Source organism: Globicephala melas, chromosome 5 (genome assembly GCF_963455315.2).
Source record: "Globicephala melas chromosome 5, mGloMel1.2, whole genome shotgun sequence".
Taxonomy (NCBI): Eukaryota; Metazoa; Chordata; class Mammalia; order Artiodactyla; family Delphinidae; genus Globicephala; species Globicephala melas.
In genome coordinates this window covers 118446812-118473004 of record NC_083318.1, presented here as the reverse complement: position 1 = coordinate 118473004, position 26193 = coordinate 118446812, and the positions used below count along the sequence as shown (strand labels likewise).

General features: G+C 36.5%; 1 protein-coding gene across 3 annotated transcripts in view; it reads left to right on the top strand.

Annotated features, from left to right (window-relative positions):
• Positions 1-1501: 1501 nt before the first annotated feature.
• The window catches only part of ELMOD2 (ELMO domain containing 2), a 29041-nt gene continuing 4349 nt past the window's right edge, over positions 1502-26193 (top strand). The window contains exons 1-9 of one of the 3 annotated variants that reach the window (XM_030845137.2): positions 1502-1612; positions 2401-2483; positions 2747-2894; positions 4797-4825; positions 14025-14122; positions 15745-15874; positions 18303-18436; positions 21672-21740; positions 22485-22618. In XM_030845137.2, coding sequence (XP_030700997.1) covers positions 2753-2894; positions 4797-4825; positions 14025-14122; positions 15745-15874; positions 18303-18436; positions 21672-21740; positions 22485-22618 — 736 coding nt within the window. In that variant the 5' untranslated portion in view covers positions 1502-1612; positions 2401-2483; positions 2747-2752. Of the gene's footprint in view, positions 1613-1800; positions 1930-2400; positions 2484-2746; positions 2895-4796; positions 4826-14024; positions 14123-15744; positions 15875-18302; positions 18437-21671; positions 21741-22484; positions 22619-26193 lie in introns of those variants that run through there. The other 2 variants (XM_030845138.2, XM_030845139.2) reach the window with 2 other exon arrangements.

Genomic DNA, 26193 nt, shown 5'->3' with positions numbered 1-26193 from the left:
ATAATAGAGAGACACCTGAAATATAGGTTTGTTTCTAGTTCTTAATTTGCCAATTTGGCTGTGTACTTTGCCTTTTTGAATCTTTTTATGTACAATAAAAAATATTCATTGAGATGATCTTTAAGTTCCTTTCAAGATCCGAGTCTGTTTTATTATTATAGTATATGTCCAGATTTCATTACCAAGTTAGTTGCTTCTATGGGGCAGGGATGATGGCTTATGCACCCTTCACATGTCTAGCGTTTTACAATTAGCACCTTTTAAAAAAATGTTGGTTGAGGTGTGGAAAAGTGTGCACTGCTGCTTCAGTTTGTGCTAACAAGGGGATGGAGGGGGTATATATATATATATATATATATATATATATATATATATATATATATATATATATTCGCATAGAATGTCCCTGAAGGTACAAACAAGCAACTAATACTGGTTGCTTTCGAGAAAGGAGGCTGAGGGACCAGGAGTTGTGCATGGGTGGGTGGAAGTTATTTTTCAGTGTAAATTGTCCTTTGTACTTGTATTTTACTCTCCCCTTGTTCTTTCTCCTCCAGGCATACTGCCCTTCTTGCTATTCCTCCACCTTATGAAGTATGTCTTTGCACTTGCCTTTCTAGTGTCTGGAATACTCTTCCTCCAGATACTCTCACTCCCTTACTTCATTCTGAACACTGGTCAAATGTCACCTTAACACGGAGACTCCCCTGTCTACACTGTATGTAGAAACTCTCCCTCCCTTCCCTAATACCCCTTTAGTACCACTTGACATACTAAATATTTGCATTTATTTAATGTATGCCTCCCTCTTAGAACACTGCCTGGTGCATCAACGGCCAATTAACAGATACTTGGATTAATGAATGTACTGTTTGAGGTTGGATTTTTTTAAAAAGTCATGTGCATAAGTTACTTTTTCAAGAAAAAACCAGCTAAGGAATAAATGTTCCATGTACTATTAGATGTTTATCATTACAGGACAAAGTCTAAACTTCTTTACGCAACGTACAGGGCTCTCCGTATCTGCCACGTAGTAGCCATGGGCAAGTCATTCAACGTAAATTCTGTTTCCTCATCCATAAAGTGGGACTGTTACTAATTACTTCACAGAATTAAGATTAAATGCAGGTGAAAGCACTTTTGTTACCTTGGCGGTATGAAAGCTACGTAAAGCACATCGCTTCTCCCGTGCTTGGAATCTAGGAGTAGTACACCGTTTCAGCTTGCGCAAAAGACCTGAAATTTAAGGCGAGAAAAATCTACGGAGCCGCTCTGCCGAAGACCGATCTTTGACGCGGGCCGTGCCTCCAGGTAGTGGTTGCCAGGGAAACCGTCGGGCGTCCCTAGAATCCGAGCACGCGCGGCGGGGCAGCCCAGCTCGACATCCTTTCAGAGATAGCGATTGGTGGAGCTCGGGCCAATCGGCGAGGGCGGCGGGGCGGGGCCGGGCAGTGTGCCGGGGAAGGCGTTCCCGCCGCTTCGCTCCCCGACTTCCGGGTCGCGGTGCTTGCAGGGAGCGTACCGCGAGTAGCGTCGTTTCCGTTGCCGGCCGTTTGCAGTCGGGGAAACCGAGGCAGCTCCAGCTCCTCCTAGTTCTTTCCGTTCCCGTGAGGTGGCTGCTGTTTCTTTTCCTCTCGCCCGGTGCAGCTTGGGTGCGGCTGCGCTGAAGGCGCGCGAGCCCCGCGGTGTCCTACGGAAAGTCCCGCGGGGCTACCGGGCCGGCGGGGCTTTGTGCGAGCGGTTCCCTCCCACTCGCGGGCAGGGCGCGAGCTGGGCTCGGCCAGGCTCCGGGAGGGGGGCTCGGCGGCGCAGCGGCTCCCAGAGGGCTGGGGAGCTCAGGCGCCGTGAGGCAGGCGTTCCCTCTGCTTTGCAGTTAGGCTTCTTTTGTCCTGATGAGCGCGGACCAGATGGATTCATTTTAAAATCACAGTTGAGCCAGTCTCTGTGCACTGATTCTGCACTAATCTGCGGGGATCTCGAATTTGACAGTCCCTCGGGAGATGATCTATCTGTGGGAATGTTTAAGGCAGGAAAGAGATGAGCATTTTTGTTTTTAAGTAACTCCTCCTGACTTTCATTTCCCCGACCCCGCTTCATTTAGGAGCCGAAGATTTTTCTTACGGCATAAAGATTCAGTTTTATCGAGGGTGTAGTCTATTACCCTTCTTAGTATTTCTGCCGTTCACCTGTTGAATGGAAAATCAACAATTAGCCAGGGTGTGATCTATTCCGTGTTCAGTTTGTGTACTTCATTTGTAAGCCGTATGTAGTGTTTTTATTTGCTGCCATCACCTGACTGTGGGACAGCTGTAACTGGGATTAGCCACAGGGGTTAAGAAGACTTATTCTTTATACAAACAATTCTGATATATGGTATATTTGATTTAATTGTTGCTTTAGGTGGGGTCCTTTTGTTGTTGAACTGTTGAGCCCTGTTCTCAAAGAATAAGAAATTAAATAGTGAACTGAGAGCTTGAATCTAAGTAAGTAGTTTGATTTTTACAGTTAATTGTTTAAAATGATAAATTAACCATTTGGCCAGCATCATTTAATTAATCTAAATGGTATATATTACACCTGGCATTGTTTTCTTAGATGCCCAAACACTACTACAAAATAGACACAATGGAACAACATTATATCTATTAATATAATTTGGGATTTGATGAGTTGAATACACTAATTTTTTCTCTTTTTCTAAATCCAATTTAAGGTCGTTAAACCTGTCATATATTTCCTTCTCCAGGAAAAAATGTTTATTTCTTTGTGGGAGTTCTTCTATGGGCACTTCTTTCGATTTTGGATGAAATGGCTCTTACGACAGATGACTGGAAAATGTGAATTGCAGCGAATTTTTGATACCTATGTAGGTGCACAAAGGACACACAGGATAGGTAATGTTTTTCGATAAAGGATAATTAAAAACGAATAAAAATTTAACTCTGAATGAATATTTTTCTCAGTACTGATAGTGACAATAGCGCTTGTGTATCACGATCAAGTCACTTAATCTCAGTTTCATGATCTTTGAAATCTCACTTTGAATCCTTCCAGCGCTAAAACTGATTCTATAGAAAAAGAAACTATTATTTAGTTCTGCATCTGTGCAAAGAATTACCTTCTCTGGTTCCTGAAATTCATCAGTTTTACCTTAGATTATGGTTGCAGCCTACTTTCTAGAGAAAAATCTCTATACTTCTATAAGCCCTTTGAAATTTTCACTTCAGTGAAGGAGATCCATTTTTATATTCAGCATCCTTCAATCTTTTAATCTCTTATGCAGTTCATGAAAGAATAATAACAGGTATCTGGTGATCCCTAGGAAAGATTAGTAGACTAAAAATCTGCACTGTTCCATACTGTAGCCAGTAGCCACATGTGGCTATTGGACACTTGAAATATGATTAGTCTGAATTAAATGTGCAGAACTAGAAAATATACTCTGGATTTCAAAGGCTTTATATGAATGTAAAGGTATCTCATTAATAATTGTTTATATTCATTGTATGTTGAAATGATAATATTTTGGATCTATTGGGTTAAAATATATTAACATTACTTTTATCTGTTTCTTTTACTCTAATATGGCTACTAGAAAACGTTAAGGTACATATGTGGTTCACATTTGGGCTTGCATTATATTTCTGTTGAACAGTGCTGCTCTAGTACCTTCTAAAATTGATCAGCTTTCAATACTTACTTGAAAATATGGCTTTAAATTAGAACACAGATGAGTGAGAAATATCATCGAGGTCATTTCTCTTTGGCCAGAGTGAGGCAGACCAGGGATGGGCTGCCGTTCATGTTCACTGTGTCAGATGGAAAATCGTGACTTAAGCCTCTTTTGTGTTGAACAAGTGTGCTTCAACTAAGAAATCCACCCCTGTAAGATTTGAGGAGTGCGTGTTGGTAGCCAAGATAACAGGGGAAGAATGGCAGAGTAAGGAGAGAGTGAGCCTCAGGGCTGCTAGATGATTGAAGTTTAATTACCTCCCTAGATTTTTCACAACTTTGTAGCTGACTTAAATTATTGCCTGCTCTTTTGATTTGCCCTTTTGACTGCTCTGAGAAGAGCAAAGTACCTCTTGATAAGAACTCTTAGTAGTATTGATTGGTTTTTTATATTATGGCGGAAGAACACTTTAAGACTTTATTTTGCAGCAAGAACATTTTTCTTGAATTTTTCAAATTGCTGAGAAAAGGAGACTGTTTACTATTTGCCAGAAAAATTTGTAAACAGACCAGTAAAAAATGTTCTTGTGATTCTTGAAGCAGAAGGCAAGAACGAAAAAGCTGTTTTGCTTTTTGTCTGGTTAGAGAATGGTTGTCCAGATAATCTAAAGTCTTCCTTTTTGCCCCTTTGTTGTATGTTTTGTTTGCTAGCTCTTCAAATATAAACGCTTACTTCATAAGGCTAACACATGAAAAGGTAGGATAGAGCACTCTCACTGTATTCTTAAGATGAGTTTCTGGAACCCAGGCTATTCTGAGGTAGCCGTGGATGAATTTGCAGCAGTTAGTAGACACTTGCGGGCCCGCACAGAAACAGATGATTCTGGGGAAATTAGGTTGGTCTTACCTCTTTGGCTCTGGTATGTGTGTTGGGTTGAGAATTTTGGAATCATACTGTAAGGATAAAATTTTTTAATGTTTGCTATGTTATTCATGTAGAAATTATATCTTCTGGAACTATTAAAGTAATTTATTACTGGCTTGATATTTATACTATTTGTTTGTGGAGTAATTCACAAACAGCATTTAAGTAATAATATTCTTTTTTTTTTTTTTCATTTCAGAAAATTCCTTGACATACTCCAAGAATAAGGTAGGATCATATCAAGGTGATTATTCTAGACAACTTAACTTGGAGATACTTTTTCTTTAAAAGAATGTCTCAATTTTAGAGTGAATTATTTTTAATGTCCTACTAGAAGAGTCTTTGCTGTAAAGAGTATTGAGTGAAATTTTCCCATCTTAGAAGAAATATTCTATTTTTTAAAACCTTTTTTTTCTGTGTGTGTATGTGTTTGTGTGCACTACTCATGCACAAAGAAGGTATTTGAATAATTTTTTCTGTTCTGAGGTTTTGCTTTATTTTACCTCAAAACTTCTTAGCTTTTGGGAAAGCAGGGTCTTAGGGGGAAAACTTTCTAATAGACTGTGTCCTTAAGATAGGTTTGGATAGTTATAGAAAATCCTGGGTCATGTACCTTTTGATCCAAAATAAGTCATACCTCATAATGTTTATCAGTCAGTTGCTGCTGTGTAACAAACTTATAAAATCTCAGGGCATAGGTTTATTATATAAATGCATTATAAATAAATGCATTATTTATTTCTTGCTCATGTGTCTGTGGGCCAACTGGGGAAGCTCTTCTTCAAGCTGGTGCCAAGTTCAGGTCTGTTGCAGTTGTCTCATTGTGGGACCTAGGTTGAAAAGGTACCTGGGAAATATTCTTCTCACAGTTGATCGTTGAACGTCCAGCCACAGAGGCATATTTTAAGTTTTCTTGTGTCATGTCCATTAATATCCCTAAAGTAAGTTACATGGCCAAGCCCAAGTCAAGGGGTGGAAAAATACATTATGCCCACCATGAGGCCATGTTAAGCATGTGGGTATATAATTCAATTACACAGGAGTGAAAAACAGGGACCAATAATTCAGTCCACCACATGCTTCCCTATAGTGTTTCGCAATATTTTTTCTCTATATATAGATTATTTGGTGTGGCAAAGTTAGAGTATGGAACATGTAGACCATTGTTTGAAATCCCATGGTAGATCACAGCCAGCATTAAACAACAACAACAAAAGGAATGGAATAGAAAATAATTAGAAAACAGCGGTCGTAGTAAGGTTAAATATGGTTTCATGAAAATTTAATTTTAGTTATCTGTGTGTGCATCTATCTCTGTTTTAGATATCCATATATATGTTTGTATTTGGTCATGATGTACAATGTGGATCGAGACTATAGGGTCAAAAATTGTTGATTTGCTACTGTCTAGTGATATTAATATGAGTTACTGATTCATGCTGGAAAGAAAATGGACACTGCTGAATATTACAAGCATATCTGTTAAGTTTTGGAGAGTGACCTATAAAATAGGTGCTTTACTGATTTAGTTAGTCTTTTATTTATGAGTGGTCAATTTGGGAATAACTCATATATGTGAATGAATACCGGGGAGGGGAGAAGAGTCTAGAGTCCTACCCCTTTGTTTAGAATCCTATAAAGTGATTAATATTCTTTTTTTTAAAATGAGACTGTAGGGATCTAGAAAGTTAACAAGTTGCTCATTCTAAAAATTTGTTTATACCTATCCACCCGTATAGTTCCATTAATTGAAACTTCGGATGCAATTTCACAAAGTAACAATATCATAAGTTGTAGATGAAACTCTGGAGGGTTTCTGGAACTGGGAACTCACTTTCACATCTGTCTGTGTAACCATCATTACCAAAATTGATTGTAATGACATTTTTGGTCGTAAAATTTACTTATGGGATTTTATATGTGGTAAAATTACCCCAAACTTAAGTAGGACTGCACACAAGATGATACTTTTTAAGAACTCTAGTGCCTTGGTCAAATCCTTGAGCGAAGATTTGAATGATTGCCGTATGTTCAATATTCCACCAGGGTCTTTGGTATATATAAAAAAAAAAAAAGACTGAAATCTAATGTAATTAAAATCAGGCATTTAGAGACGGAAGAGGTAAATGTGGGCTGAAGTGTTTGGAGGCTTTAAGGTAGTGGTTACAAGTTAAAGAAAATAAAATGTTCATTATCTTTTATCTCATTTACTGGCAATTAAAGTTCACTTGAAAAGTAAACATTAAAATTGTATTCTTGGGCTTCCCTGGTGGCGCAGTGGTTGAGAGTCCGCCTGCCGATGCAGGGGAGGTGGGTTCATGCCCCTGGCTGGGAGGATCCCACATGCCGTGGAGCTGCTGGGCCCGTGAGCCATGGCCGCTGGGCCTGCGCGTCCGGAGCCTGTGCTCCGCAATGGGAGAGGCCACGGCAGTGAGAGGCCAGCGTACAGCAAAAAAAAAAAAAAAAAAAAAAAATTGTATTCTTATGAATTTATTATCTAAAAATATAAATTGCTAATTGTGTTTTGGAGGGCATACTAAAAAGGAATAGTCAACAAATGGGTAGTTAAATACTTACGGAATTAAATCACAGGAGCTTTGCTTTCTTGCGGTTCTAAATCTAAGGTAAACTTGTCAATAAGCTAATGGAGGAAGTCTCATCAGTTTAAATATACAATTTATGGTGTGTATTGTGTCTCATTTGTATATTTCATTTACTTTGTAGAGTAAAATTGAATTCTGATTTTGTGATATTTCTATTAACCCGCTCTACTTTTATATTCCTATGAAAAAAATCTGAGTTCAGATTCTGATTGTATCACTTTCTAGTTGTTTGTGCAAGTTACTCATTTTCTCATTGTCAAAGGAGGTATTAATATCTACATGGTTGTTTCAGGATTAGAAATATTATAATGAAAGCAGCCTAAGAGAATACCCAGTACCTGATAGGTATCACTAATATTATTTTAGTGATGATGGGATTAAACCAACATACACTACAAATTTTTAGAAGTTTAAGATATGCATGAAAACCTCTTAGTTATTTAAATACTTAACATTACCAATGATTGCTGTGAATAAAAGTGATTTTAATCTATTAAGGCCAGTTCCCTAAAGCAGTGATAGTGTGGTCCTATTGGGTTGTGAATTGTTCTGTAGTGGAAATTCTTTCCTTGATTGTTAAAAATTGAGTCTCATTTGCTTGTATTTTACATTAGGACCAACCACTTATCAATTATATATTAAGGATTACTAAAACTTTGGGATTTATAAATGAAAATGAAAACCTTTTTAGAACTTGAGGAGTCTATTTCAGTATTCTGCTAAGAGGTCTGGCTGCTATTCAATGTAAGGTAATGTTGCAGAGCTCCACTGTACTTATGCATATATGGGTATTTGAAAAATTTGAAATTTAGGGAAAGAACACTTTGTCAGTCTAGTCATGTTTTTGATTGGCTGTTGTTTGGTTAGAGCTGCTGTCTTAGCTCTTAAATAGTAGTGATAACATTCTAGCTATTGAATGATAAATTAGTTTTATAGCATCAGTTTACTTGTCTGTGCATTGATGGTATAGTAATGCACATTTGCATATTTTTTGGTCTCTAATTTCCCAAAATTAGACTTTAAGTATATAACCACATAAGCATTGTGGTTCAAAAATGAAACATTCACACTCTGTGGTTACACTTACACAAATGTATATATAATTTCCCCAGATTTGCTTGCATGGTGAAACTCACTGTTGATGTTTGTTGACTATAAATATAATTTGGCTAGTCATATAATTTATAACTTACCATCAAGGTAGGTGTAATAAAAAAAGACTAGATTACTTTTATGTTTATTGAATGTTATTTTGTAATAAAATCATATGCATAAGCATATATTATTTTCTTACAAAATGTATGATAAGTGATTTGTATATGTTGCTTTCTTGTTTATTATCACCTACTTTTTCTTTAGCTCTAAAGTAAACATCATTGGGAAAAGGGTCTTTGTATACTTACGTAGTTTTAGGTTAAAAGAGAAAGTTTTAGAATTGCTGACCTAAGAAATTCTTTAAGTCCTGTATATTCCAGTATTGAATATACCTTCATGAGCTCCATGAGAACTTAGACAATGTTGTGATACATGAGAACTTAGAAAATGTAATGGGTTATATTTCTCCTCCATCCAGCTGTTATTTTGTTTTTGATTAGGAACCAAAGATCTACCAAAAGTTTAGAGAATAAGACAGAGATTGACAGATGGATAAAAAAGCAAGACCCAACTAACTGAATGTTATTTCAAGAAGCATACTCGAAACATAAAGTCACAAACAAATAGAAAGTAAAAGCATATACCGTGCAAACAATAAGCATAAAAAAGCTTTTGTAGCTTTCTTTTAGAAAATATAAACCTGGAGTGTTACTGGAGACTAAATCTTTTTTTTTTTGGTAATGATAAAACGGCTAATTTATCAAGAAAACATAACAGTATTAAATGTGTATACACTTATTAACAAAGCTGCCAAATACTTGAAGCCAAAATAGACACAGCTAGACGGAGAAATGTATGAACCCACAATTGTAGCTGGAAACTTTACTGCATTCTCTCAATAAATGATAGTACAACAAGAAAAAAAAATCGGAAGGCTCTATACAATTTGAACAATACGATTAACCATCTTGACCTAATTGACATTTATAGAGTGCTACACTCAACAAATGCAAAATACATATTCCCAAGTACACATGGAACAGTCATATAGATATATCATATACTGGGTCTTTTAAGTCTCAGTAAGTTTCAGAGGGCTGAATGCATACAGAGTATGTTTTCTGTCTCCAACAGCATTAAGTTAGAAATAAGAGGACTTCCCTGGTGGTGCAGTGGTTAAGAATCCAACTGCCAATGCAGGGGACACAGGTTCGGTCTCTGGTCTGGGAAGATCTCACATGCCACGGAGCAGCTAAGCCCGTGTGCCACAATTACTGAGCCTGTGCTCTAGAGCCCGCAAGCCACAACTACTGAGCCCACTTGCCACAACTACTGGAGCCCACGTGCCTAGAGTCTGTGCTCTACAACAAGAGAAGCCACTGCAATGAGAAGCCCATGCACCACAACGAAGAGTAGCCCCCACTTGCCGCAACTAGAGAAAGCCCGCGCGCAGCAACGAAGACCCAAAGCAGCCAAAAAAATAAATTAATAAAATAAATTAATTTTAAAAAAAAAGAAATAAGTATAACATCTAGAAAATCCCCAAATATCTGGAAATTAAGAATCTGAGTAACCCATGGATCACAGAAGTACTCACAAGGGAAATTTAGAAAGAGAATTGAAGTGAATGGTAATGAAAACACAACATATCAGAATTTGTGGAGTACACCCAAAGCAGTTTTTAAAGGCCTGAAATCAGTGAGCTATGCTTATACCTTAAGAAACTAGAAGAGAGAAAATTAAACCCAAAATAAATAAAAGGATATAATGAAAATAAGAAACAATTAACAAAATAGTAAACAGATAAAAATAGGAAATACCACCAAGCTCAAAAGTTGATTCTTTGAAAAAATTAGTAATATTAATAGCCCTCTAGGAACACTGATCAAGAAAGAGAGAAAGCCCAAATTGCCCATATCAGGAATGGTAGAGGGGGCATCACCACAGCCCGTAGTCACTAAAGTATAAGGAGATGCTATGGACAACTTGATGCCAGTGAAGTCTATAGCTTAGATGAAAGAGACAAAGTGCTTGAAAAACACAGTTTAGCAAAACTAACACAAAGAAATAAAACAATTGAAATAGCCATATACCTAATAAATGGAATCTGTAATTTAAACATTTTGCACAAAAAAATCTTCCAATATTAGCTTCACTAGTGAACTCTTACCAAACGTTTAAGAAGAAAAAATAATACTGCTATTACATAAGCTCCTAGAAAGTCAAGTAGAAAGAAACACATTTTATGAGGCCAGTATAATCCTGATATTAAAACCAGACAAGGACACTGTATAAATGAAAATTACAAACCAATATCCTTCCTGAATATAGATACAAAAATTCTTCATTAGCAAATTGATCCCAGTAATATATAAAAAGAATATGTCATGACTACATTTTCAAAATCAATGAATGTAACTTACCACATTAACAAAGTAAATTAGAAAAAGAAGATCATTTGAGTAGATACTGTAAAACTGTTTTGGCAGAGCTCAATACCCATTCATGGTCAGAAACACTCAACTAACTAGGAGTAAAAGGAACTTCCTTCTCCTATTAAAGGCCATCTATGAAAACCCTGCAGCTAGCATGATAGGTATACAACACTGAATTATTGAATGCTCTCCACACTCAGTTGGGAACAAGGCAAGGATGTTTACTCTCCTTTTGTTCGGCATTGTGCTAAAGGTCCTAGGCAGTGTAGTAAGGGAAGGAAAAGAAATCTAAGACATAATGATTGAAAAGAAACTGTCTTTATTAACAGATGACATAGTTTGTGAGTATAGAAAATCCTAAGAAATCTATAAAATTAACCAGCATTATTGATAAATGAATTTAGCAATGTCGTAGGACACAGTATGTCCCCGTATGTTAAGAGCAAACTTTTGGAAAACAAAAAAAGAACAGTTGCACTTACAGTAGCATCCAGAAACGTAAAATACTCAGGGGATAAATATAACGAAAGCTATGCAACACGTCCGCATTACGACTTCTTTTCCTGAGAAAACTTAAAATGGAAAGATATACTGTGTTCATCAATTGGAAGAGTCAGTATTCTTAAGATGCTGATCCCCAAACCGACCTATGGATTCGATGCAATTCCAATCAGAATCCCAGCAAGCATTTTTTTTTTTTGCGGTATGTGGGCCTCTCACTGTTGTGGCCTCTTCCGTTGCGGAGCACAGGCTCCAGACGCGCAGGCTCAGCGGCCATGGCTCACGGGCCCAGCAGCTCCGCGGCATGTGGGATCCTCCCGGACCGGGGCACGAACCCACGTCCCCTGCATCGGCAGGCGGACTCGCAACCACTGCGCCACCAGGGAAGCCCTCAGCAAGCTATTTGTGAAGGGAGTGGCAAGTTCATTTAAAGTTTATACAGAATTTTAAGGAAACTAGTATAGCCCAGATAATCTTCTAAAAGAACCAAGTTAGAAGATTTATACTGACTTAAAGACTTTCTAGGCAAATAGATAAATATAACAGATGAGAGAACAGAAATAGACCATACATAATTTTTTAACAAGGATGCTAAAGCAATTCAATGAGGACAGGAAAGTATTGGAAAACCAATAAATAGTGCTGGAACAACTGGATATCCAAATTGGGGGAGGGGAGGCTCCTATCTCCCTCTACATGTGAAAATTAATTTGATATGGACTTTAGAGCTATGTTTAAACCAAAACGTTAAGGCTTCTCAAAGAAAGCATAGGAGAGGGCTTCCCTGGTGGCGCAGTGGTTGAGAGTCCGCCTGCCGATGCAGGGGACACGGGTTCGTGCTCCGGTCTGGGAAGATCCCACATGCCGCGGAGCGGCAGGGCCCGTGAGCCATGGCCGCTGAGCCTGCGCTTCCGGAGCCTGTGCTCCGCACCGGGAGACGCCACAACAGTGAGAGGCCCGCGTACCGGAAAAAAAAAAAAAAAAAGAAAGCATAGGAGAATATACATCTTCTACCATGGGTTAAGCAAAAATGTCTTTTAGAGAGGACACAGCGTTACCATTTAAATAAAAAATAGAAAAATTAGACTGCATCAAAATAAAAACTACTTATCAGAGACACCTTTAAGAAATGAATTGGCAAGACAGAATATTTGCAGCACATATATCTGATTAGGGACTTATATCTCGTAAAGAACTTTTAGAACTCAGTAATAAAAAGACAACACAATTTTTAAAAGGACAAGAGCCTCGAATAGTCACTTCACAAAGATAAAAAATATTATTCATAGTAGTCTAAAATTGGAAGCAATGGAAATACCCATCACCGGGAGAATAAGTAAGCAAATTGAGGTGTATTCATACAATGGAATACTACTATGGAATACTACTCAACAATTGGAAGGAACAAATTACTGACGAAAGCAAGAATGTGGATGAATTCTAGAAACGTTACTGAGCAAAAGAAGGCAGACAGAAGAGTACATACTTTATGATTCCATTTATATGCACACCACAAAGTCATGGTGACAGAAAGCAGAACCGTGGGTGCTTGTTGGGGGAGGGATTGATTGGGAAGGGGCATGAGGGAACTTTCTGCAGTGATGGAAATGTTCTATATTTTGATAGGGATGTGGATTATTTGGGTATATGCATTTGTCAAAACTGGTCAAACTGAATATGTAACATCCACTCCTTTCATTGTATTTAAATTAACCTCAATTTAAAGAAAAGTAATGGAATAGCTGTACATGACTTTTACTGAAACAGTTGCCTTTCTTAAGGTTTTCATCTGTCAAATATCTCCGTTCGATAATTATATGTCTGTTATCTCTTCTATACAGGATATGAAAAAATGAGTTAGATACAGTCTCTGTCCTCAGAGAATTTTCCACTTAATATATAAAAATAACTATACTATAGAAAGTGATAAGAGTCTTAGAAAGGTTACAGGTACATTATTATGCGGATTCCAAGAGAGGAGAGGTTACTTCCGCTTGAATAGAATCAGGGAAGGCTTCCTGGATCTGGTATGTGAGCTAGCTTAGCAATGGGAAGAATTGATATGTCTAGAGACTGGGAAAAAGGATCATTCCAGAAGAAAGGCCCAGGATATGCAGAAGCATAACTCCAAGTATGATTAGATTATTTTGTCTGGAGTATAAGGAATATCAGATGGAATTTTGATAGTAGCTTAAAGAGGGATAAGAGTTAAAGTAACCTTCTAAGGGTAAAGAAGGCCTGAACTTGCTTATTTCTTGAGAGGAAGGATCCAGTGGACATTTATAAGACATATTATTTAAGAAATCTGTTTTATATGCATAGAAAAAAGACTGGAAGGATATCTGCTAATCTGTTACCAGTGGCTATCTCTGGTGGTAGGATTGACAAGATTATTTGACTTTTCTTCTTTTTGCTCTTCTGCATTTAAAATTTAAACTTTTTTCCTTCTGCATTAAAATTTTGTACATATATTTTTATTATGTAATTTTAGAATTTTATAAAAAGTATTTGCTTCATAAGCATACTATGGTGGGAGCTTATTTGCTAAGAACTCATTGGCTTAGAACCTCTTGATTCTCAGTTAAGGAAGACGTCATCTAATACATCATGCTGCTTTTCTTCTATTTTATGTATGTATGATTTTAGCCCTACTGAAAATTTGAAACAAATTCGGTTTCATTTGGTTTTGCATCTTAATACACGCATTATGAAGCTGACTAAATACCTCAAAACATACTGTTCTTTTTCAGCAATAGGGGATTTTTCTCATTCAGCTTTGTTTCACACAAATAGGTCTTACAGAAAGCGACACTTGTTGTTCAGAGTGAAGTGGACAGATGTGTAGTAGACATAATGAAGGAAAAGAATATTAACCCCGAGAAGGATGCCAGGTATGTGTTTTTACGGTGTTCTCATTTATCGTATGCTTACATCCTGTGAGGCTGCAGATCTCACACAGTTGTGAAACGTTAGAGCTGAAGGGTTTGTGGAGATCATCTAATTCAACCCTTTCACTTCACTAGATGAGGAAGTGAGGTCCAGAGAGGTGAGTGATGGAAGCAGGACTAAAACCTATATCTCTGGGTTCCCAGTCCAGTACTATTGCCAGTTTATCATCTGCCTTCTCTAAGGTAACTTACCATTACTTTCCCAAATTTAAATAATGACTCCTGTGTCCTTCTTGTCCTTCAAAATTCAGTTCTTCTGTCCTCCTCCAAGAAGGTCCTCTATCATACATTTAACCCATTGTACTGTAGTCATTGATTTGCTCTTGTTCTTCCCCAAATAAGTTCTGAGTTCCATAAGAGGACTTGACTTATTACATTTCTGTGTTCCCAGCACAAGTATATTGAGATAGTAAATATTTAGCAAGCTTTTCTTCATTTGATATTTTCTTTGTAAATATTGAGGAAGGAGTAATTTATTTGGGCTGAAGCAGGGGAGGGTACAGGAGAGAACTGTGACGATAAGTCCACAGAAGAGGTAACGTTTGAGCTGGACCTTGTTGAATGGGTAGGGGAGGACATTCCGTGCAGAGGAAGGTGCCAACAAGACACAGAGTCCTTGAGTATCTGGGAATGACAGGGAGTCCTCTGTAGCCGGAGCGTTGAGGCGCAGAGCAGAGGTTGGAGAAGTGAGTGGAGTGTAAGATCAGAGATATATTGCAAGGAGGCTCACATGCCACACCGAGAGATTTAGATATTGTCCTCTGATTTTTTTTTTTTAAGCAAACAAGCTACATTATCAGATATGTATTTTAGGAAGATGAAGGGTAAACTTGAAGAAGTGGGAGGCTGGTAGAAGGAATAAAGACAGAACAGTCAGAAAACTGAGTCATTCAGGCAAGAGATGATGAAGCCATAAATACACCAGGGTAAATGGATATATATGATGAGGGCTTTGAGGGACATTTCAGAGGTAGAAAGGATAAGGGCTCAGGGACCTTTTGATGTATTGTTGATGGAGAGGAAGGTCAGAACTTGGAGCGTTCTAGCTTGGGGAACTAGTGCTTAGTGATTCCACTAATGGATTTAGAGTTGAGAAAGAGCATGCTTCTTCAGGGAGGATGAGCTGTTGTGTTTGGAAGCACGGGGAGAACCTGTCACGGCATTGTGTGTTGCTGTATCCTTGGAAAATTAGGTCTGCTGGTAGTGTCTCACAATGAAGATTGGGGAACACATGAGATTGCCCAGAGAAAACATGGAAAGAAGTGAACGAATCAAGGATTTACAAAGTTTGCAGTTTTGGAAGTTTGCCTTTCCTACCTGTCTTGCCCTCTTTGTAGGCCCTGTTCTGTCACATCTTGCATGATACTTTGTACAATGTTTTGTGTTTACAGAGGCTCTCGATGCTTCTTGTATTAAACCAAAAGCTAGGGAATGCTTTCTAAATAGACATATGAACCACAAGCTATGGAAGGCATTACTTTATTGTGATAAAAAATTTTTTTTATAATAATAACTTTTCAAAATAAAAAGTTTTTTTTTAAAATAATAACTTTTATCATTTTCAGTTTTAAAATCTGTATGAAGGCATGCTTACTACAGATATCTGGTTATAAACAGCTCTATTTGGATGTAGAAAGTGTGAGAAAAAAACCATATGATTCTGATAACCTGCAACATGAAAAGCTGCTTCTCAAGGTAAGTTTTGGTGTTCTGTATTTGGAGTTACACTGGAAAATAAATCAGGCTTGAGCCAGTAAGGCCTGTGTGGAGAATCTGGAGGCTTACACAGCCATCTGATTTCTTTGCCTCTCAGAGAATTTTATTATATTGGTGAAAGATTTTTAGTTAACTGTTTTTATAATTTCCTGATAGGCATCAATGAAATAGATTCAAATTTTATTTTAATGCTTTTAATTCTGAAATAAATTATAAACTTATAAAGGGAGATCTTTTCAACTGAGAAGTATGAGTCCACAAGCTTCACATTTTTCCCCCTACTTTTTATATAAATCCTCACATAAATTAGGCATTTTTTCAACTTACTCTTGAATTATGAACATAGATGTCCCTTTTCAGATTATTATGTCAGATCTTTTGGGATTTATGAAATGTGCCAAATATTGCCACAATAGATTTAAAAATTAGGAGAGTAAAGAAATTTACTTAGGACCTTCCTATTTCTTATTTCTGAAGTAAAAATGCATGAGGCCAGTGAGATGCTGAAATTCCAGAATATCAGGCCTGGAGTAAGCTTTCCAGATCATCCGATCTAGTACCTTTATTGTAGGGATGAGGTTAGTTCTAAGGCCTAGAGGAGATGAAGTCATTTGCTTTAGAAAGATCAATTCTGAAATAGAGCTGAATCAGCTGCCCATCCACTTCACCTATTCTAATTATATTTTTAAATGGTTATAGTTAGGGAAAATAGCACATGGCACCTGGTGTTAGGAGTCTGTTATAAACTAAAAGTGCAGTGGAAAGAAACAGACATTGAGAGTATTCAAGTAACAGTAAGAGACAAGTTTAAAAACAACAAAACTTGTTTTCAGGAGGAGATAAATATACACTTCACCTAATTTTAAAAATAAAACCTGATTTTGTCAGTGAGGATAATAAAACCACTCAAAGGACTGTTGCTGCGGGTTGAATTTTTATGTTTCAAGTGTTAGCACAGTGCCTGGCACTCACTAAGGGTTGACCTCTTTATAGCTTCCTCGTCATCATTATTCCCTTAACTTCAGACCCTCTCTACACAATACCTTCCCTTTAGAGAAGGGGTGAGACCCAAGTCCTAGCATTTGAGTCAAGGGAATTTTCAACTTGGTGATTCATCATGAAACTCATTCAGAGGTGAAGAGCCAGTTGCTGGCAGTGAATCACCCAGCCTCACACATGCTCAGCAGGGTAAGGGGCTCAGGAGATCTGTGTTTCTTTAAGTACAGTCCAAGAGCCACCTTCACTAAAGTTAACCAGTGTTTAATATTGAGAATCCAAGGTTCTACCTTTGCCTACGAAATCAGAATCTTCAGGGGTGGAACCCCGAAATTTGATGATATTTATGCATGCTGAATTTTGAGTTTTAGTGGTCTTACCTTGTCTCTCACCACATCACTGAGGCCTCATCCTTGGCATAATCAAACCCTTGCTGAGCTCATGGAGAGAGGCTAAGGTGAGCAGGTGCATGTGTGAGTAAATGAGAGAAGGGACCAGATAAAACCCAGTCTAATGATGGGATTCGCTTCAGGGCCAGAGTGCTGACCCTGTCTTACAGTAAGGTCACAAAGTCTTCACATTTCATTCTAGGTAACAGGATACTCCTTTCATTAGGAGTCCTTTACTCAGCAGTGCCTGAAATGGTAGTGAAGTGGGGGAAAAAAAAAAAAGCAAGTATTACTGTTTTGCAAATTTTCACAAACTTTCTTATCAACCTTTGTTAAGTCTCTTTTGTCTGATGACTTGTGGTGTTGAATTTAGAAAATGACTGATTACATTTTTTAAACTTTATTTTGCACTAATTGGTTTGTTGCTATCCAATATGTGATAGTTGTTCTTAAATCCTCAATCTTAAGGAATATATTTACTTACAACCAAGTCATATTCTTTTTCTTTTAAAACTATGAAAATTTGTAAAATAATGATCATATAGGTTTTAATACTATCCGTGTTATTTCTCCATGATTCCCTCCCTATCTCAGACTTATTTTCCTTCTGATTAAGGATAATCACCCGCCATTAGAATAGAGCCTACTTAAGTATATAGTGTTTGAGGCAAGGGCCAAGTGCCTGGCACTGTGTTCTTCTCAAGGAAGCAGTTTACTAATTCTGGTATATATGTATTACTTAGTAAGTAAAGACATCTCATTGTTTTCGATTTCTGTGTATTTGTTACCTTTTCAAACTCTACTGTTCTTTGTATGTCTTTTAAATTGGAATAAGTATGCTACATTTTTTAGGCTAATTGAAAAGTTCTCTAAATATAGTCTTTGTTGAGCCTATGATTTGTCTACAAAAGTTGTTTAATTAAAAGCATTCGACTTACCAGTATATCAGCTATGAGAAGAAAAATGTCTTGGTAAATTACGAGCATCACTATTATTTGTAATATGGAAGCATGTTTGTACAGCTTTGGAATCTTCTAATGCCCACGAAAAAATTGAAGGCTAGAATCTCCAAGCAGTGGGCTGACATTGGTTTCCAGGGTGATGATCCCAAAACAGACTTCAGAGGCATGGGAATACTTGGATTAATCAATCTTGTGTAAGTGAAAATAAACTCTCTTTAATTCTCTAAATGAAATTACATGTAATCTCTAATCTTGTTAAATTTTAGTGAGAATCCATCTAGTTTTATACTATCTCTGAATTTTAATAACTGCTATGCTAAAGGTATTTACTAATGCGCTGGCAACAATATGAATACATAAGCCATATACCGTGTGTGTGTGTGTGTGCGCGCGCGCGTGCACACGCGTGCATGTGTGTGATTTCTTTACTTCCCAATACTTGCCTCTTTCTTTCTCTTCCTGACCGCCTTTCTGATACCTTTTAAGGAACTGTGTGTACTCTCTTCTTACTCTCTTTATCCTCTTGCCTGTTCTCTCTTGGCTCTCTGACTTCATTTTAGGAGGTTTAACCAGATAAGATAATGATAAAGCCTCTAAACACTTCTTTGCCATCTGTGACAAGTAATTTAAAATCCCTGACTTTTCAGAGCCTATATGAACTGTCTCTTGTTTTTCTTCTTTAATATTTATGCTTGGGCACATGTATGAAATCTCAAAATATGTAACTAAAATCAGAATTGATAGCCAAAACTATTTTAGAAAGTAAACTGGAAGATTAATATGAATATGAATATGCAAATGAAGATAGTCTAGTGTTTGGGTCTGTCCTTGAATTGTGATTTATAGACTGTAAAATGCCTAGAATGGGAACGCTAACCATTAAGAAAGTTTGGATAATTGTTACTATGAAAAATTAGTCCTGAAACTGAGCTAATTTATGTTAATATTCAGAAAAGATATCTAGGTCAATATGGATAAGGCCGTTTGGGGGGAAAATAGAAGATAACAGTAGGGCTTCAATATCTACAATTTTTTCCAGTTACAAAAGTATTTCATTTTCTGTAGTACCTAAATTGTATGAGCATGAAAGTTTTCCATGCAGCTACTTTTCAAAGATAAAACACCGTTGTCTGAATAATAATAATAATTACAGAAAATGAGATTGCCAATTTTCCACTTTGATAAACAGAAACTTCCATTTGGGGAATTTAATTAGAATAAATGCAGTTTGTTTTCACTTGGAAAAATTATGAAATATTTTAAAATTCATTATTGTTCAGAACACATGGATGTTTTGTTTTTAGCGTTTAAAGACCATCTTTTTTCTTGGTACTTGTAAACTACACAGATAATTGAAACTTAATTAGACACACACATTCTTCTGATGCTTCCTTTCTTAACTTTTGCTGAGTAAGCTTTCTTTTGGTTCATTTCCTCAGAAATCAAGATTTTTCAGCATTTGCCAGAAGATAATTTAATTTAGCTTAAAATTTAAATAATTTAATAGAATTTGATTCAAGACTGTGGTAAGGAGTTCTGATAGACCTTTAAATGATTTGCAGATATTTTTACTCTATTTAGAGCTAGTATGTACTAATTTGAAAAATGACCAAGATTCAGATATATTATTTGATTGCCATTGATGTACTAGAGATGCTTGAAAACATAAAATTAGCTCTAATTTCTCTCTAATTATGTTTGTTGTCCTGTGTATGGAGCTATAACTCTTCAGGATCAAAATAAAGATACAGTCAGTAAGCAGGCAAGCTGTTCGAATACCTTTATGTAATGAATTTTAAAAATTTCTTGGCCTTTGTCATCAAATCTCTTGAAATATTTTGTTGCTTTGAAGGACAGCTGGTAGTTTGATAGATAACAATGTTTTAGGTAAATGAATGCTCAGGCAGGCATAAAATAAAAAGGATATTTTACAGAACATGAATTGAAGAGAGACTGGAAAAATCTGAATAAATGAGGAAAGAGAAGCAGAAAGGTAAAATATACAAGCTAAGGCCAAAAATATATGTAGGAAGGGAGAGAAGGCAGGAAGGAAGAAAGGAGAAGGAAGGAAGGAAAGAAGGGAAGTAAGTCAGTGCAGATTATTGTAAGGAATAGGTCTCCTTATTTCATAGGTGCTTATTTTCCTTAGATACTGTTTACATAGGGGTTTCCTAGGTAAGTTCAGCAAGGAAATTAAAAGTTTCTCTGTGTTATAGATTGAATATTTTAAAAGTAGCTTGATTATTGAAATACTAATATAATACTGAATTGTATTAAGTATCATGCAAAAAAAAAGAAATATAAATAGTCTACTAAGGGCATTTTAGAGCCTGCCTCCAGATAAAGTAGAAAATTAGAACATGTAAAGAAAGCATTGCACTAAAACAGGACTTTTTTCTGTTTGGGGATTTATAGATCCCTTTGAGAATCAAATGAAAGTTTTGTATATTCTCTCCCCAGAAAATGTACACACAGAAAATGTATGAATAATTTAAAGTGACTCATGGATCCCCCTTCGTTCATGAATGATCATTCATTCACGAACTTCTAAGTTAACAATCCCTGTTTAAATGGGTTGAAAATTAGAGCCAATGAAGAAAAATGGAAGTCTGTAGTATTAACTTACAGAAGGAAAAATAGAGGGACATTTGGTTAGAAATTTCTATGCTTTATGAAAATGTCAATGACTGTGCCTTCTAAAATTTAAATAAACCATGGAAATCCATTTTTTCTTCTACTTCTTATCCTTACATAAACATCCAGCCAGTCATCATATGTGTATGAGTGTCAGTGCATTATGGGGTGATCCAAAGTTTGAATAGATTTGGTCCCTATCTTTAAGAACTTGAAGAGGTTGCATTAGTACAAGCCAACAGTATTTATGAACCTTTATATATTTCTCTGTTGTACCTGCTAATACTTCTGTTTTGTGGCCAGTATTTTAGTTACACCACTAATCAAGGAGCGGTTTTTTTTAGTGCAAAAGGAAGGCTATTGACTTTCTTCTGATTGCATTGACAGTGGCGTTAAGCAATATAGACTGAAGTTGCAACAGAATGAATGAGCTCAGGTGAAAGGAAGTGTCCTAACAGGTACACAATGACTACTTTATAGAAAATTTAGAACAAACAAATAATCAGAACTCTAGATTTTCTTTTAAAATAGATAAAATTCTCTTGCTAGATCATTTATTTGTCAAAGTACTTCAAAGTCTAGCGAAGGGCTCATGTCCTGTACTAGATAGGCCTGATAGCTCAGAATTAAGTTTTGATTCGGAAGCATCTCGGAGTCACTGCAGTGACTTGAGATGGAGATTGGGATGCTTTTGGCAGTAAGACTGTCACTTTGACAGTAGCTTTTAAAATTGCTTCTGGATATCTTCAATTTGAATGACATGTTAATTTCATTATTTTTCTTAAACTTTTTCAGGTATTTCAGTGAAAATTATACCAGTGAAGCTCATCAGATTCTTTCGCGTTCAAATCATCCAAAGTTAGGGTAAGCTGGATGTGTTAAAGAAACCATAAACTCTTGAATTGAAAGTATTTCCGGGTATTTTTAAAAATTAGATTATTCTAGTTAATAAGAACTTCATAAAGAATATTGCATGGTATATTATTTTATGGCTAAATGAGATCATAAACCAATTTTGTATGTAATTCAATATATTTTTATCACAAGGTATAGTTTATCTATAAAATGGAGATAAGGACCTTATAAAAATTTTCTGAGAGATAGATTTGAAAATAAGAATATAGGAAATGGCTTTGAAATGGGAATAAGAAAGTGAGAAATAGCTTTGAAACTTGTGAAGTGAAATGCAAGTTGACATCATATTATTAGCTTAATCATTATTCTTATAATGATACCTATCTTTGAAAAAGCATTATAACACTATTATATCATAAAAATAAATACCCTGATAATGGAGGAGAAAATATCAGATTACTCAGTATATTTTAGAAATCAATGAGGGTGTATGTAGTACTCTTTTTAATTTTTTTTTAAATGATTTTGGTTTTAGATATTCACGTGGCCAGAGCTTTGTTTTCACATCTTAGATAATATCCAGAAAATCAACAGCCTCTAAAGAACAAAAATTAATATGTAGAAATTTTTGTAAAATCAATACAGTGTTAGAAATGGATCAATGTTACTTTTTCCTAATTCCTTGCATAATTTAAAATTTACTTTATGAGCTATTTTGGCTAGCTGGGATAACTGGTAATGTTTCTGACATAGGTATTCTTATGCAATAGTTGGAATCAATCTTACAGAGATGGCTTATAGCTTGCTGAAGAGTGAAGCTTTGAAGTTTCACCTCTACAACTTTGTTCCTGGTATACCAACAATGGAACACTTTCACCAGTTTTATTGTGAGTATTGAAATGAGTTAAAAGTAGAAATTTCTAAGAGAATTTTTTAATCCTTAGGAAAGTATTATATATAATACCTTTATCAAATATGTAACTTGTCATTTTACTATTTAGAATCTTTCAAAAACAGGAAGATAATGGAAGATGGGTATCCAAGAGTATCTTGTGCTTCAGTTTATATATTTGCTGATTTAAAAAATTCAGTGAGGCAATTTTTGACATGTATGCAAATGTAGGATTTACAGTTTTTCTGTTGACATTTGTTTTCCAGTCAACTATAAAGTGAATTTTTCTTCTTGGATACTGGTTAGTGAATGCTGTTGAGTCAAGGACAGATCATTTGGTTGCTCTTGTAAGGAAATTTAAAGGAACCTTTCACACACACACACACCCACCCACACACACACACACACACACACACACACACACACCTTTTATTTCAAGGCCAGGTTTTCTTGTGTTAGGTCGGGGTATTAAATAACTGTTCCTAAAGCAGTCATATCACTGCTGTTCCATTAACTTTTATTGTGATAGTTGAACGCTGAAGGTTTAATTGAATGAACCCATCTTCTGAAGCTATTGCTCAGAAGCAAAGAATTCAACTCTAGCTTGGCTTCATACTCTATTTTTTCTTGATCTTTTTGTGTCTTTAGATAGGACATAGGAAACTAGCACATAGGAAACTACTTAGATAATAAGTGTCCAAATCATAACTTCTTCAACTCCATTCTTGAAGGAGTCATCCAGGTCTCTCTTTCCCACAACCTCCCGTGTTTACTTACTCCCTAATTCCAGGTTTGTCTACTTCTTAAATTTCTCTTGCACTTGTGTACTTTTTCCTATCCCATTGTAACTGCACGACATCAGTCCTTTGTTACTACGTTACTGTAACAGCCTTTTCCCTAGTTTTTCAGTGATGACCCTCTTCCAAATCTCCACATTGAAGGTATAGTTATTTAAAATGAAAATCTAGTCATTTTCTTTCATCTTGTTGCTGAGGAACTGTTTTTTCCCCCCACCAGTCTGATTTGATTTCCTCTCCTACATCTCTCATTGACTTTGAGCATAGTGCCTAAACTCCTGGGACTTTGCTGACTGCCTCCAGATATTTGTTTTCTGTATGAAATAGATGCTTGTGTAGTGGTGCCTGTTGAACATAAAACAAATATAAAAAGATACAACCAAAAAACTCCCTCCCCCCAATCAAGCATTTTACCATATTTAAATAAATACAGGAGAGTGACAGGTAGGAAAGCAGTACAAAATGACCTCTGTGCAGTATTGTTTTCCCCTGCAGAGGGGTAGCTGGAGCATCTTTGGATACTGTTGCTTCCAGTGCCCTCAACACCAGCATCTCATTTGGCTCCTGACCAGGAAGAGCATCAAAGTAATATGTGAGGTGGAAAAGTCGTTACAGGACCTTCTTAGTTGCCTTGTTTCTATCAGTCCTATCCATGGAGCTGTGGATCATCAGGAAAACAATGAAGCTTATGTTTTTCAAATTTCTTGAAACATTTAAAGCAAACACACACACACGTACGTACATCCACCTTTTACGCAGAAGTTTCCCCCTCAAAATTGATTTTCATACCCTTTACCAATAAAGTTTCATGTCTTAATTAAGGCTCTGCTTTTCTAGGAAGGGGCGTATTCTGACTAGAAAATAATGTGAAACCTTATTTTTTAAACATACCTACCTTTTTTGGTTGGGGGACTGAGCCCAATTCATTCGTACGAATCAGTTCCAAGATAGTAGTTTCTATCTAAAAGAAAGAACTATATAAAGAGACTAGGTTTCACATTTTTTCTTTCCCCGCGATCTGTGTCCATCTCCCCTTTCCCCCTTTTCTCTCCTGCTATTTTGCTGTTGTGGTTCTCCATGGGCAAGGCGGAAGCAGTGAGTGGTAATTTAGCTCCTTAGCTCTGCTGTCACCTTTTGTACATCTAACGTGTAAGCACACAGTCACTGTCATCCTGGGAAATCACTGACCTTTGGTTTGGTGGTTTCAAAAAAATAACTCCTCAAATTTACAACCAAAAAGTTATGACTAGTAACAGCTTCATTGAGGTATAATTTATATACCATAAAATTTACCTATTTTAAGTGTACAATGCAATGAGTTTTAGTACATTTACTGAGTTGTACAAGCATCACCATAATCCAGTTGTAGAACATTTTTGTCACCCCAGTAAGATCCCTCATACCAGTTTACAGTTAATCCCCGTTCCTGTGGTTCTCCTGTTTTTAATCCCTATGGGAAAACCTCAAGCGTCCCTGCAGCTTTGGTTAGGGGCAGTAGAAGCATACAGGGAATTGTAAGTTTAGAAATTGTTTATGGTGTTTCTCTTGAGTCTGGTGTTCTAAACTCCTAGAGTCAAAAGGGCAATAGGGGTGCTTTATGGAAACAACTCTTTTCCATCACCTCATGGCAAGCTTTAGGAGTCTTATGCCATGTACGGCCCTGCCAGCATCCTAGAATTTCGGTATCTTGCAGTTTCCTCATGTCTCATTAAATCAACTTAGCCATTACAGTCTCAGTTTTTTGAGTCAGTCTTTTTCTGACACCAGTTTACATTATAACGACCTCACTCTGAAGCAAGAAATTTCTAGTATTTTACTCTTGAGCAGTTTGTTCTAGACTATACAGTCATTTGAATAGGTAATGAAAGCAATTTAAAGGAATGGTAAACAGCTAAAACCTGATAGCCAGAAATACGAAAACAAGTTGTATTCTATAAAATTTAGATGGATGTCTGACTTTTCATACTACCTAGAACATTAATCTCCAACGTTTTTGATTGCACACCCCTATCAGGATACTGGGGGTAGGGTGCTGGAGAACACAGACTCAGTTTATATATGGATGAGTAATTTCTGTAGATGTACTTTTGTGCTAATGTATACACAAAATAAATTTTGAATGAAAGAAAGACTTAAAATATTAGTTAAAAATAGTTATAAGATTACCATTCTCAGCTTGTCTTTTGGGAACAGGAAGCAGATGGTGTCCGTCTGCTCAAAGAGGCCTTATTCTTTGATTTGTCCCATATCCCGGTTGACAAAAATCTGTTTTATCATATATGAAGGGATTAATCTGAAATCTTTCTTCAGTGGACCTTCTTATGAAGTGCTGTTTCAGTGTTGAAGTGTCATGGTTCTTACCTGTTAATGTTTGCTTTATGACTAATGTTTTAAAATTGAATTTACGTTTATTTCATACTAGGCAATTATGATAGCCTAGCCACCCTTTTATGTAAAGTCACTGGCTTTATCCCCCTCCATTTATCTGAAATAAGTCACTTCTATCCCTTCTTGAATAGCTTTTAAGAAGGGGAAATGAGATTCTGGTGGAAACAAAGTCTAATTTACAACATAATAGAGACCGCCTGCAAACTATGTGATTTGGGCAAGTCATTTAACTTCTCTGCACTTCTATTTCCTCTACAGAAAAATGGGAATAACAGTACTGCATCATAGGATTGCTATGAGAGTGAATGAGCACATGGCGAGGACTATAGAAGCATCTGTTAAATAATTAAATAGATACATTTGGTTGAATCCAAATAGGGTTTAG